The 14,386-nt window shown below is 50.0% G+C and overlaps 2 protein-coding genes and 1 long non-coding RNA gene across 6 annotated transcripts in view; all 3 read left to right on the top strand.

Annotated features, from left to right (window-relative positions):
* The window catches only part of RALGAPB (Ral GTPase activating protein non-catalytic subunit beta), an 82,288-nt gene extending 78,034 nt beyond the window's left edge, over window positions 1-4,254 (top strand). For all 4 annotated transcript variants that reach the window (XM_025875733.2, XM_025875732.2, XM_073880436.1 and 1 more), the window contains one exon: window positions 149-4,254. In XM_025875733.2, the coding sequence (XP_025731518.1) occupies window positions 149-342 (194 nt within the window). In that variant the 3' untranslated portion in view covers window positions 343-4,254. The remainder of the gene's footprint in view (window positions 1-148) is intronic.
* Window positions 4,255-6,257: 2,003 nt separating this feature from the next.
* Window positions 6,258-14,386, top strand: part of LOC141370559 (uncharacterized) — a 47,012-nt gene continuing 38,883 nt past the window's right edge. Inside the window, exon 1 of the long non-coding RNA XR_012374696.1 lies at window positions 6,258-6,647. This is a non-coding gene — a long non-coding RNA (uncharacterized lncRNA). The remainder of the gene's footprint in view (window positions 6,648-14,386) is intronic.
* On the top strand, window positions 6,641-12,392 carry LOC112827318 (adipogenin). Its single transcript, XM_073880434.1, is given in 4 exon segments — window positions 6,641-7,107; window positions 10,751-10,770; window positions 10,773-10,885; window positions 12,116-12,392. Coding segments are annotated over 3 exon segments (345 nt in total). The 5' UTR covers window positions 6,641-6,881; the 3' UTR covers window positions 10,872-10,885; window positions 12,116-12,392.

Below are 14,386 nucleotides of genomic sequence, written 5' to 3'. Positions count from 1 at the left end.
AGAGTGTTGTCCGTCTCTCCAGGGACAGGGAGTTTTTGCAAATAGAATGAACTAGGTTTGACTTTGCAGGGAGTAGTTCACTTGAATACTGACAGTTCACCTAGATGGCTAGTTATTCACGTTGATTTTAATACCCTCTGTTTTCAAGGTTTTCTGGTGAGGCAGACTGTAATTAATATTTGTAGAAGAAAGAGACTGGAGAGTGACTCCTACAGTCCACCACATGTCCGCCGGAAACAGAAAATCACGGACATCGTCAACAAGTACCGGAACAAGCAGCTGGAGCCAGAGTTTTATACTTCACTTTTCCAGGAGGTTGGACTCAAGAACTGCACTTCTTAGATACTGTCTGTCTAGGACTCTTGAACTCCAGTTTGGGGCTATGATATCAGAGCAAAACAATTTGATAGGTGATCACTGTAAAAAGAAAAACAAATCACTCCCCAAGAGCTTACTGTTTAATCACCAGAATAGAAGAAACACATAAACCCATTTGATAGAAGACTTTTGGCTTTCTAGTGAAATGGGCTCCCAGACACAATCATATTCCTGCTGGTAATGATGATATACATTTTAGTCATAAACTTTCTTTTAAAAGTGACAATTTTAGTTAAATATAAGCCTTTTGAGGAGAAAGGCTTTATGCATCTCATTTAAACACGTGCATTGGTAGTATCAAATTTGCAAATTAGAAGGTGAAGATAGTTTTATACTTCACTTTTTAGGAGGTTATATTCAGAATTGAAATCTGTCTCAGAATCTTCCAGGATATTTAAAGACTCATGCTGATGATAGCATGGAGGAGAAGGAAAAAAATCTCAGCTTTCTATTCACTTGTAAGTCCATTTGTCGTCCAGCTGTCCAACTGACAGAAATGAGCATAAATGTGTTTTGTTTAGATAAGAAGCCTGACATTAAAATGTTTCATGTTTCCTCCACATTTCACAAAGTTATCGTCCTCATTACTGCACAGATCTATCTGAAGGCCTCAGTTTCTGGGCAGCCCGGGAGCAGATCTACAGTGGAGGCATGACCCTGTCCTTTAACGGGGACACAGATGGCGTTTGTGGGGTTAAAAGTTGTAAGACAGCAGCAATACCTCTGCTCTCTCCATTGCTGTGTGGCTTGGGGACATGATGACAGGCCAAACATTTGTAATTCCTTGGTAATTTCTTGGTTAAATTTTGAGAAGTGTAAGCTCACAACAAGGGTTGAAAATTATTTGGTTTCATCCATTGTCTCTTATTTCAGGACCAAGCAGGAAACTGCAGTAGTTTATGAAGGATTCTAATTTGGGGTCCAGGACATAGCCTCTCAATGCTACTAATTCAGATCTCTCCCAGAGAGCTACTGGATTTCATCATAATTGACAAACGTTAGTGACCACGCCCTAGGGTGGCTGCTCTTAGAAATGGCTGTTGTGACCATGTTTTCTGGACCTTTGCCAGTTGAAGGCACAACAAATCCCTGCCCGGGTTTTGGAAATACTTCTGTTACCTCACTGCTATTTTTCTGCCAGGGATAAATGTTTTGAGGTGGCCAGACCCAGAACAACCTTCCAAGGATTCCTGTTACAGTGCTAGAGTATACACTGCTCATTTCTCCTATTCTTCTCTGCTTTCTTCTTTATTAAGATTATTTTATGTTAAGAAAATAAGTGACATTTGAAGTCCAAAGAGGAGTCCTCACAGCTGTGTTAAGAGTGGTTTCCCGCGTGAACTCTGGTGTCAGTAGACTGTAGGTCAGGGCCGCAATGGTGTGCTTGGTTTGATGTTTGGGGAGTTCATTCGAGGGTGGGGGATAATGTAGGGCCTAGTTCCCTGTGCAGATATTTCTATTCCAAAAGTATGTATTTTGTCATCTGTGAGCAAGAAATGTGGGTATCATAGCAGTTCTTGGTTTTAAGTTTGTTGTACCCTTTTCTTCATGTTTGTTTTAAGCTCAGGTAAAGGTTACCTCCTCCTTCTATGACTCCAATTTCCATTCAGGGTATGATATTATTGGGTAATTGATTTTCTTTTTAATCTGGGCAATAAATCTGGGTGTTTCCAGATGGTAGCATGGGGGTAGGGGGTGTAAAATAAAGATGAGCAAATTTTACCCTAAAAATGTTTTATTAACTCAGCAGGTATAAGGTGAGGTTTAACAACTTTCATGGAATTTCCAGATTGACATTTCAAGGAAAAAATGGGCCCTTTTTCTAGTGGACATGAACAAAGGAGGCTTAAACTGATAGGCAACTTACAACATTCCAGAGGTTAAAAATAACGGATGTAGGTGTACTTCCTCAGTGTGATTCTTCAGATAAAACTTTTACCTTTATCATAGTTTTACTGTCAGCAAAATATACTGTGATGTGCGTGTTGAGGGTAGGCTTCCTGATCCTTCAGTTTGCTCTAATTTCTGGCAACTCTCTAATACATGACTGATAAGTGAATAATAACTGTGTTGAATGCGGTTTGTAATCTGGAAGCCTATCATCTCCCAGGGAAGGAGGGATAGATTTAGAGCTGTGCAGTCCCCAAAGGCATGAGATCCCAGTGTGTACAGCACAAACAGAATATAGGGTACATACACCTCGTGAGGTGCTCCTTCCTTCTGCTCAAAATAACATTTATCTAAAAAGGGGGTGCGGTAAGAACCCTTGGAAACTTTTACAAGTATGGGTTTGAGTTCATGGTCACTAAGTTCACCCAACTGCCTTTGTTAAAAATCACTTTGAGTAGAATAATGCCAGAGGAGCATATTTAGTCACTAGTAATAACCTTTAGTAGTCCACTTGATAAATTTGCTAGTGTGTTTTCATAACACTTTGAAGGGAAGCAAGGACCACTTTGGTCTGTGGCTTAAACAGTATAGTCGCTGCATGTGACAGGTGTTATCAGGGGGTGGATGAGTGTGGCATTTGGTGACAAGGAAAGCATTACCCAAGGGACAGAGGCAGGTAGCCCCTCATAGTCCTTTTTCCCATTCGGGAGATGGGGGCTTTCCTCCTCCTTTCTGTTTGGGAGCACTGACGACAGTGAGGAGGCTTTGCCTTCCCTTGGTCAGCCAGCTACCACTTTTGTCCCGTGCTTCCTCCTAAGACCTCCTCCTACCTAGCATTGGCCCTCTGAAAGGAATAGTTACATGGTGGATTCACCCCCTCCTGCCCTGGCCATACACAACCCCCCACGCACGCATGCTGTCTGCCATTTCCTGGTCCTCAATTTCAGGGCAGCCCATTCTCCTCTGGACTTCCTTAGAAATGCAAAAGACCTACATCTTTGGTTAGTAATGTCAGTTGCCCACAGGTTTGTGTATGAGGCCTTTATGAATGGTTACTTTCTACATACTGTGGGGAAGCATTTGTCAGGCTCTGCAGAGTGATTTTCAGAGGGACAGTCTTCGGGAGCATTTATTTCCTTTGGAAGGTGAGACTTAACCCAAGGTGGAAATCAGCTTTGCTCAAAGACCTGTTTTGTGGTAGATAGTAAAGATGTATTGGGGGTAATTTGACACTGCTGCTGGCAGTGGTTCTCCATTCAGCATTTTAAAACCCATTCAGGTTATATCTTCCTGAAAAGAATTGATTTCTGTGTTTACATGAAACAATAGGTTGAATTAGATGGTCTGTTTTAAGGATTTCTGTGACAGCCTCTTTCCCTGAGACAGAGAGATAGAAGGTAATCCACCTGCTCAGTGTGGAATCAAACTGTGGGTTCTCGGTAGCTGAAGAAGCCATGTACTGTATAGTGTTTTTCTCAGAGTATCAACTCACGTTCTTCAGATGCTTTTCTTTTTTTAATGGTGAGGGAAAAGGTGTAATTTGGGATTCCACAGTGCCTTGCATATAGTAGGCGCCCAATAAATATTTGTTGAAGCAAACCAAGTTTCCCAAGTCCTTGCCTCTTGCAGTGACCAAGAACATCTTTCTCCTCTGAAGGGCTTGGCAGTTGTGGCTAAAAAATAAGCAGTATCATTATTTGCTTGAAATCATATATACAATTTGTATGAATTTCGGTATGTTGCCAAGACATGATCTTTTTCTTATTGTATTTTCTGTAAATATTTCTGGCACTGAACTGTAAAGTAAAGGCGAAATGTAAATACGAAGGTGTACCCGTGTCTCTTGCCTTCTGTGTTTTCTCTTCTTCAGTTAGGGGACAAGGCCCAGAGGCTTTGTTTGTATTTATGCTGATCCTTTGTCCAGAAGAAACCCATGGAATATTGAATGTAATACATTTAGTCAATTAAATTTTAAGGAGATTCTTATCTAACAATGTTGTGTGTGCTTTTGGTGACAGGCCGGGGTTTGACTCCTGCACGAGTGTTTCTCATTTACTGTTTCCAGGGCGCGTGTGCTCTGCTTTGCCTGACCTTCATAATTTAGATCTGTGGGTTTTCATGCTGGTTTTGTAGAGTTTCACAGAATACTCAAAATTAGATTAATTTTTTTTAAAGATTTTATTTATTTATTTGAGAGAGAGGGAATGAGAGCACGAGAGGGAAGAGGGTCAGAGGGAGAAGCAGACTCCCTGCTGAGCAGGGAGCCCAATGTGGGACTCGATCCCGGGACTCCAGGATCATGACCTGAGCCGAAGGCAGTCGCTTAGCCAACTGAGCCACCCAGGTGCCCAAAATTAGATTAATTTTTAAAAATTTTTAACTGAGTTATAATTGACATACAGCATTATATTAGTGTCAGGGTGCAACATAGTGACATACTGTTTTTATACACGAATTGCTTACCTGCGTAGGTATAAGCTGCTCTGTGTCACTGTACAAAGTCACCACAGGGCTTGTGTAATGCAAACACAGCCAGTGGAAGCCCCCCGTACGGAGGCTGTTGTTCACCAAGGCGCTGGCTGCCTGTATCTCAGCAACACAGAAAGGCAGCCGAGCTTTCTGCCTGCGCAAAACCTGGGCTCCGCCAGGGCTAGCAGTCAGGAAAGGGGAGACACAGAGGAAGTCATCCTCCCCCCACCCACTGCCCCTGTGAGGAGGGTTGGCTTGAGAAGGTTCCATGCAGCCCGATTAGTGCCTTCCTGCCTAGACCACGTGTGGGGTGGTTGTACCACCCAAGGAAACAGCAATGAGAATGGTTAGGGTGCCTCTGCCAAGAGCTGTCCCTCCAGCCTGCCACTGACTGGACGGGACATTAACATGTGACCCCCTGAGCTGCCTCCCCTGTAGTTGTGCGTCCCTGCCTGCTCTGCCCACAGGACCTCCAGCTGGTCCTTGGTGGCCAGCGACGCGTCAGGCTGATTGCAGAGTGGTCCTGTTTTGGGCTCTGGGGAGAGTGTGTGTTCAAGCCTTTCCCACCGGTGCTGCTCAGCTCCTTCGGGAGTCAGTGCCAAGAGATCCCCAGCCCAAACCACTCCTGGTCTTGGCCTCTGGGCTCTGAGTGGCACAGCCTGCCAAGGCACTGTTCTTCTTGGACATGCATTCTAATGCTCTCTGCCCAGGCTGCCGCTTCTGGGGACTCCAGTCATCCCACCATTGGGCTGAAACTGTCTCTAAGCCACTGGCTTCCGAGCTCCAGCTCTCCCTGCCCCTCCCCTCCTTCCACCCCTTCCCTGTTTTTTTCTGTGGCTGGCCCTCTTGCCTTTCTCCGTGAGCCGGTATCCTCCAGTAAGGGGGGTCCGTCCGCCCCATGTCTCCCCCAGGTCTACCACCCACTTCTTGCAGCTGCTCTCCCAGCCTGGAACTGGGTTGGCCTGATGAGTTGCTGTGGCACCAAAATCAGGGCTGCGTCTGACTGGTTGCTCATTACCATGGTGTCCTAAGGCTCACCTGGAGGTTCTGACTCAGTAGAGCAGGGGGAAGGGTAGGAATTGGTGTGTTTCACAGACGCTTGCCCGTAGTGACTGACGTAGCTGGTCCAGGACCCTCTTGGGGCCTGCAGTGCTTCTGCCTCCCCTTCCATAGGCACCAGCCATGCCTCCTGAGAGCTCCCCGCACCTGTCAGGCTCCCTGTCTGGCCAGAGTCTCCCTCCAGCTCGGGGATGGCCAGGCCCTGGAGGTCCAGGGCCTCCTTCCTGCCACGGGGCCTGGCACATGGAGGTGTCCTACTACATGAACGAATGACAGATGAGGTAGGAAGAGAGAAGATTGGCATTTGAGAGTGTTCTCTCTCCTTGGGAGACGAACAAGGCTAACCACTTAGAAGCCCTTCACTGAAAACTCTAATAAGAAGAGGTGCAGAAGTTTCCAGATTAAATATTTATTGAGGGCCTACTGTGTCTTAGGAAGTTTTTAAATGGCAACCCAGTGACCCAGGCTGGCCCAGCAGGCTTGTTTTCCTGAGCCAACAGTGTTTCAGTGCTTGATGCAACATTTTTAAATGGGGAGATTTCACATAAAAGTGCAGATTTGGGTGGCTCTCTTGGGAAAGGAGATGTGGCACTACTGGGCCTGCCTCTCCCACGCAGCAGTTAACTGCCCGAAGCTGCGACAGCTGCCTGCTTCGGACGCACCAACGTCCATCCAGGTCGCCACAGCCCCCGCCACTGCCACCAAGTGCAGATGTGGGCACCTGTAGCCAGAAGGACAGGCCCGGGACCTGGCTGGCCCCTGAAGGAATCTGTGACCTCATACTTGAACAGCCACCTGGGGGTGATGTTTGTCCCATCATTTATTCTTCTAACTTTTAGCAGCTTGCTGAGGTAAGAATTCTTTCCATCTTACAAGAAGATCCAAGGAGGTGTCCCATGAACCCATAGCATTTTGGCAGGGATTTGGACCCAGGCCTGCCTGCCTGGAAGCCTGGGCTTCTGTTCTTGGCCAAACTGTCTCACTGCCACTAGCTTCCACCCGCTGGTCCAAAAGCACTCGTCCAAAACAGCTCTCCCTTTGCCTGAAGGACACTGTGACTTCCTTGTTATGTCACCCGCTCAGTCATGATTGGGCCGAGAGCAGAGTGTGGCCCGGCCCACTGGGTCCCCACGGCAGCCCTGCCAGCCCAGCCCGGGCAGGCCTGGCTTAGCCACACATGCACCATGAAGTACCCCCTGGTGCCGCTGGTGAGCGACCTCACGTTTTCTTTCCTGGTGCTCTGGCTCTGCCTGCCCGTGAGCTTGCTGTTGTTCCTGTTGATCGTCTGGCTCCGCTTCTTACTGAGCCAAGGTGAGCTGCCCAGGCCGGGCCCTAATCGTGGAGCTGGGCAGGGGGGTCCTGGAGCAACTGCAGAGAGAAGAGTTTCCTTTATGCACCTTAACCGCTGGCTGAGACAAGCAGTGACCTGTAGGAGCAAAGGATTAATTGAGTAGTTTAGAGGCCAAGAGTGAGCCCCTGAGTTGGGGAAGCAGTGTGTTTGTGTGCACACTTGTGTCCCCTCAGGGCCACTGCTTGGCACAAATCAGAGGTGGCCCCTGCCCCCAGATGAACTGGTCAAAGGGACCCTTTCCTGTGACTAGCCAGGGCACAAGGCTGGGGGAACAAGGCATGGGCTGGACTTCAGCCCCTCCCAGTCCCTCAGCTGGGTACTTTTGTGCAGTAAACAACTTACACAATGGGATATGGCAGCCCTAGGCATTTATCAGGTGCCAAGAGACCACTCACACAGCTTTCTGCCCAGACTATACATCAGGGAGGCATCTGGGTTCTCGGGGTCGCAAGATCATGGAGGCTGACGGACACTTGTCCTGAGCTCACCATGCCACCCAGAGGAACGGGGGGCAGGGTGGAGCTGGCCACGACGGAAGCTGGGGGCCGGTGGCAGGGATGGCTTTCTGCTCCGCAGGTATCCTATCTCCCTGGAGGCTCCCCTCTCCACGGGGCCTCTCCCCGGGACCTTCCACCTCCTGCTTCTCAGTTCCAAGACCTCTGGTCAGCTAGGCAGGGAGGGTGCTGACGTGCGGCCAGCTCTGGTCAGACGGCATTGAGACAGGGTAAGCGGTCCATCCCCAGATCTGCCACATGTTCTCAGGCGTGCGGGCTGCTGATGGCGTCATTACTGGGAGTTCCTGGCAAGAGCGTCCAGAAAATGTCTGTTTACATTCTCATATTCCCGGGGTGGGCTGCAGCCCTCCCTGAGGGGCGCACCTCGGGCGTCCAGCTGGTGGCTGGTGGGAGTCAGGGCACTTGTCCGTGTAGTGGCTGTAAAAGCCATCTCTCCGGAGGCTAGGACGTGGGCCCACATTTTAGCCTTGCCCCTTCATCGCTCAGAATAACTGCTAACCTTTTTTCAACACGTACTAAAGGTTGTGCCAAACAAGATGATGTGCATCATCTCATTTAATCCTCAGAATAACCCTGCGAAGTAATCCTTATTACCCAACTGAGGAAACCGAGGCTCGGGGAGAGAAGCCACGTGCCCAGGTCACACACCTATGAACTACTTGAGAGTGCCGGTTATCTGGTTGCCACATCCTGGCTCTGCCTCCCCCCGGCTCTGTGACTTTCGGCAAGTCCTCTCTGAGCCTTGGGTTTCCAAGGCTTCCAAGGCTTCCCCTTCTCCATCCTGCAGGATGGAGATAATATCGGCCCCTACCCTTTGGGGCTGTGGAGAGATGCATGTGAAGGGCAGGGCAGCCAGGACGTGTACGCACGCGGCACATTGTAGGTGCTTACAGGCTGCGGAATAATCTGTTTCAGTGACAGTTTTGTCGAGGTGGGAGGAAGCGTAGGCCTGGCTTCAGACGGCTTCTCCGGAGGCAACGTGGCACCTCACCTACGGTCTAAGGCAGTAATCTCCAGCAATTCATTCTCCTTGAAGGCCCTGCTCTAAAACCATCCACAGCCTGCCCCGTCCTGACCTTTTCTCAGACTTTCTCCCTCATCTCACATGGCCCTTCGCAAGAAGGCATTTGGTAATTTGCAATGACCAGAAGCTGTCCTTAAAGTGAGGGGAGCAGTCTTCTCGGAGTTCTTAGCATTGTTGCCTTGGTCATGTCCTTGTGCCAGGGTCTGGGCCTGCCGGGCTTTGGGGGAGCTGCTTCTCAAGGACACCCTGGCCGGCAGTTTTCTCTTCTGCTGTGGATCTCTTCATTGGAATCAGTTTGGCCTGGAATCCGGTGTGAAAAGCAGACAGGACTAGCTCTGACCCCTCCCCTGCTCAGCAGGTCAGTTCCAGGGCCCGGAAGGTGGCCGGTTTGAGCAGGGAGTGCCATGTGGCCCAGGAGGACAGAGGTGGAGCAAGGGGAGAGGGGAACTGCCTGGAAAGCTTGGCACCGAGGCAGGAAAAGGTCGTAGGCAGCTGAGCCCTGGAGAAGCTGGCCAGTGGGGACAACACTAATCCCGGACCATGACAGGAGGAGAGGATGAAGCCACGTGTGCCCTTCAAGGGGAAGGGGCTCCTCGGAGGACATTTCCTTTGTGATCGGAAAGGAATTTGCGGAAGAAAGAAGAGAAACCTTCAAAGAGATGGATTTAGGGCTGAAACATGCCTGTTGAGGGTCCTGCTCACCTCATGGTGATCCTTGGAGCGAGGTGTTAAGTGCAAAGCTGCCTCTGAATCCCCCGACTTCAAACAGGTGCACCCCATGGAACTGCAGGGCACCGGTGCCGGGAGGCTGATCGGAGTCCAGCACCACCGCTTCTGGCTGTGAGCCTGGACAGTCCACCTTTCTGAACCTTCCTCATCTGTAAAATACAAGTAACCACTAGTAAATGCCTTCAAGTCGTTGTTAACAGGATTAAATGAGAAAATGCACGTGAAACACTTAGCAGGTAGCATGTGTTCAAAAACCAATCACGATCCGTAGTGAAGAGCAGTTGCTTCAAGCCCTCACACTGATTTGTAAATCCTCATCACTGCCAACTTGGATGAGCACCTGTTGTTGTACATGGTCTACGTCAGTTAAACTCTCCTCCTAGGGCTGTAATATGCCCATTTTACAGATGAGGAAATGGAGCCCGCCTTTTCTGTCTCCTGCTCTTGGCCTGCAAGCGGAGAGCTCTCTTCGGCCTCCATTACTTCTCTGTCACCAGTGAGACACCTTAAGAGTATAGTGAGAAGGAGAATTCCCCCATCCCTTCTCCTTTCTCCTTCACCTTGCCTTCCCAGAGACGTCACTGTAGCGAGCTCATGCACCTATCTAACAACACAGGCAGGTTTTTCAAAAAAGTGTGGGCGGATTGTTACTTGTTTTTCAAAAAAAAAAGGGGGGGAGGAGATCCTACCCTATACATTTCTCTGAAACTTGCTTGTGATGTATCACAGACATCCTGCAAGTCGAAAGCTACAGGTCTCGTGGTTGTTTTAACAGCTTCTGACATGCCACTGGATGGAGAGGCAGCTCTTTATTCAGTGCGCCAGTCCCACACCTCCGTCACCCTGACCTCTCAGGATGGACACACACATACACACACACACACACACACACGTGCACACACAGTTTCCAGGGTATTTTATTGCTTGTGCATTTTTCACCACAAGACAGTGCTGCAAAGAAATCTTGCACATATATGCTCAGATATTTGTTAATAAGTGGACGAATGGATGGATGGGCCAATGGTTGGGTTTGTGTCTCCTCAGTGCCCGCTCTTGGACCACACCCAATGCAAGTAGGTCATTTGTTCGCCTGTAGGGCCTGTCCCTATTTAGCAGGTGGGTATGGCCACTTTCTGAGTGCTATGACAACCTTTTTTGGTCCCTGGTCACCTTCAAGGTCCTCAAGTCTTCCTGAGATCTCAGGGCTGTCCCATATGTCATGGTTCTGCCTTGGCCCTTGGTCTCAGACAAGGTTGCAGGGATGCCCAGGCTTGGCAGGGGGCTCCTTTTGGGTCAGGATGTGACCACCTGAGGCCTTATCTTGTACCTCCACAGATTCAGAGGAAAATGACTCATAGATTTATGCTTTGACTGGGAGCCCTGGATCAAAGGCCCAGCCCAGTTTTGCTGGGAGGGGACACTCCATAGCTAAAAGGAGGAGAGGCCCAGCTGGTGAGCCTGTTCAGCCAGGTGAGACCGTTATGGGGGGCGGGGGGCAGGAATGGGGAGCTTCGGGTCCTACCCAAAGCCTAGGGCGGCTGCCATGTTGGAGGTCCGCTTCCTCCACCACGCTGGAGAGCTTGTTGTCTCTGCCATGTTGGGGAACCCTCTGCTTCGTTCTGTTGGAGACCTGTTTTCACCATGTTGGAAGACCAGCCTCCTCTGCCATGAAGAGTTCCTTTACAAAGATTGCCTACCCTTTACCTCCATAACCTCACCTCCCACCACTCTCCTTACTGAGAGTCTTTGCACTGACTGCTCCCTCTGCCTGGAACTCTTCTCCCCCACAACCACTTGGCGCACTCCCTCACCTCTGAGGTTGAGCTCAAATGTTCCCCTTACTCTGCTCTAGATTGTCTTCTGCCATAGCACTTACCACCTCCCAATGTGCCCGATAATTGATGCTCCAAATGCAAAGCCCTCCCAGCACTCCTGACACACAGCTATTTGAGGGGGAATGACACGATGCCAGTGATGATGCTCGCTGATAGTCTTTGGACACTTAAGAGGCAGCAGGGCCTGGGCCGAGAGCACTTCCCTTTCACAAGCTCATGTATGAGATCCTATGAAGAGGGTATAATTCTTACCTCCATTTTGCAAATGAGAACTCTGAGTGGCAGAGCAGTAAGTAATTTGCCCAAAGTTACTGAACACCTTGGAAAGGCCTCATCCATTCCAGTGCAGTTAAATGTCATCCCCGTGTCAATGACCCCGATGCTCTAATGGTCCTTCTCAGCTCTAAGAGCCCCATGCGTGCTTTAATGTTCTGCTGTCTCTTATCTTAAAATTTTTAATTTTTGAACGAGGGGCCCCACACATTCATTTTTTTAACAGGCCCACAAATTGTGTAGCCTGTCCTGTTTGTGTACAATTAGTGGGGTAAGAAAAGGAGACTTTCGGACTCTGCTCCAGAATCCTGTCCCAGTCATACCAAGCCCTTCCCACCCCATCCTATATCTTTTCCTCTCTCACCCCTTCAATCCATTGTCATCCCTACGCCCAACCTTCCATGCTTTTCCAGCCTGGCTTTTCTGGAGTCCGTGGAGCGGTGGTGGTGGTAACCGAGGAGGATGGGAGAGACTCACTGGCGAGGGAAGAGGACTCTGGCGAGTGAGGGGCTTCCCTGGGGTCCCCAACTCCTCTCCTCCACCAATGGACTCAGGAAAGCCTCCAGAGGACCCAACTCTTCTCTCACTACAGATGATCTCCCAGGGTCCCTGGGGAGGAGCCTGAGCCTGTGAAGATGGGATAAGCAGGCACTTGGGGAGAAATTGGCCGCCTGAACGCAGAGGATGTCCTAGGACGGCTGGGCCAGAAGGTGTGAGTCCGTATTAAAGAGACGAAGGGGTTCCTGTGCTCAGGAGACCCCTGATAAACACACTGGGCCTAGGCATTCATTTAACAAGCTGTGGGCTCTGGGCCCAACCCCCGGCACTGACTCCAACCGTCCTTGACCATCTTTGGGAATGCCTGACTCTCTCCCACCCTTTCAAAGGGTTGGGGGATCTTACCCTCAGCTCCCAATCTATAATTTCACACTCCTTGATTCGCCTTTAGGTTGACTTCAATAACAAATACTCATTTTATAAATACAGAGCAGTTACGTATGCCTAGTTATAAAAATAACTCACATTTAGTGAACATCTATGGTGTACCAGGCGCTTTTCCCTGTGCCTTATACAGGGGTTTTATCCCTCACCAGAATTCTATGAGGTAGGGTTTTTGGTTATCCCTGTTTCACAGATGGGGAAAATGAGGCACAGAATGACCAAGTGTCTGGCTTGGAGCCACGCCAAGGGAGTTGGGGTTTGAGCCGAGGCCCTGAATCCACTGTGCCGGGTCTTCTCCAGCGTGGAGTGTGGGGGAGGTGCAGGGGAGGCAGGGTTCTGCCCTTTGAAGAAATCCCCTGTCCTTACAACCTCACTGGCTGCCCAGGGGCAGCAGAGTTGATGGCAGGAGAAGGGGACTAACCCTCCTGGTGTCCGTTCCTCTGCCACCCCACATCCCACCAGTCATCACAAGGCTCTTCAGCTATCCAGAGGAGAGAAAAAGGAGCCTAAATTATTAGCTCCCCAAGAGACATCATCCCTATTATAGCAGCCGTGGCTGAGTGCTTGCTGCCGCGTGCCTGCCCCAGGGCTAAGCACTTCCCATGAGTTGTCTTATTTGATCCTCGCAACAACCCTGTAAAGTGGGTCATAATTCCATTTTCAGATGAGGAAACTGAGGTCAGAGAGGTTAAGTAACTCACCCAAAGTCACACAGCCTGGAAGTGCCCCATTTTCCTGACTGCTAACTGAGAGGTATTTCTCAAGATCCCCAGTGATATCCTTGGCTCTTCTTAGCCTGGATGATGCTGCTGAAGCTTGTGCCGTTGAAGTTTGTAAGACACACGAGTAAACTCAGAACAGTAGGTGGACGTGGCTCTCTCTCTGGACCTATGGCATGACACATCTCCCAGGCATGCCCTTATTTTCCATCTCTATCCAGAAGCTCTGGAACCCTGAGTGCAAGCCCCTCCCTCTCCCACCCCCACCCCCAGGAGCCTCAGTGTCTTGGCAACACGAGGCCAATCCTCTCTGTATTCATTTTTCGTGTGGTGGCCACCACAGAGCAGCACAGACTGGACGGCCTAGAACAACAGAAATGGATTGTTCCACAGTCTGGAGGCCAGGAGTCCAGAGGGTGCTGGCATGACGTGCTCCCTCTGAACCTGCGGGAAGGATCCTGCTTCTGGAAGCTCCAGATGTTCCTTGGCTTCTGGCTGTGTCCCTCCAGCCCCTGCCTCCCTCGTCACACAGCCTTCTCCCCGCGTGTCTTTGCATCGGCTCCCTCTGTGTGTGTGTCTCTGTCGAAATTGCCCCTTGCCATACGGGCACCTCATTGGCGAGGGCCCAGCCTAGTGACTGCATTTTAATTTGATTACCTCTGTCGAGACCCGATTTCCAAAAAAGGTCCTATTCTGAGGTCCTGGGGGCTAGGACTTCCGTGTATAGTTTCAGCAGGAGGCAATAATCCCTACCACCCTCTTGGGTGAGGACTTGGCACAGCCGTGCATGGAAAGCTCTGAGCACAGGGCTGGGCTGACCCTGTGTAAATGCTCCGTACGCGGCCGCCAAGGGAACTGGGAATAAGGTGCTTGGTGTACATTGTGTGCCAGGCCCAGTCTGAGTCCTTGACACGTATTATCCCACTGAATCCTCGTGGCCACCCCTCGAGACAGGCAAGATTTTCATCTAAATGAGGAGGAAGCTGTGACTCAAAGAGTTTAAGGCACTTGCCTGAAGTCAAACAGCCTAAGCGGCAGAGCTGGGGATCAACCGCGGGCCTGTGGGGCTCCATCTATCACACTGGGTGGGGCACCTGGATGTTGGGGAGCAGGAGATGCTCAGAGGGGGAGAAAGGCAGGGAGGAAATGCTGCGCACAGAGCACACAACCCTGAGGAGCTTTCTGGGTCCGAGGGCCATGGA

The sequence above is a fragment of the Callorhinus ursinus genome, unplaced genomic scaffold (assembly GCF_003265705.2).
Source record: "Callorhinus ursinus isolate GAN/ISIS: 27379988/994484 unplaced genomic scaffold, GSC_fseal_2.0 scaffold38, whole genome shotgun sequence".
Lineage (NCBI taxonomy): Eukaryota > Metazoa > Chordata > Mammalia > Carnivora > Otariidae > Callorhinus > Callorhinus ursinus.
This window is presented reverse-complemented; position numbering and strand designations above follow the sequence as displayed.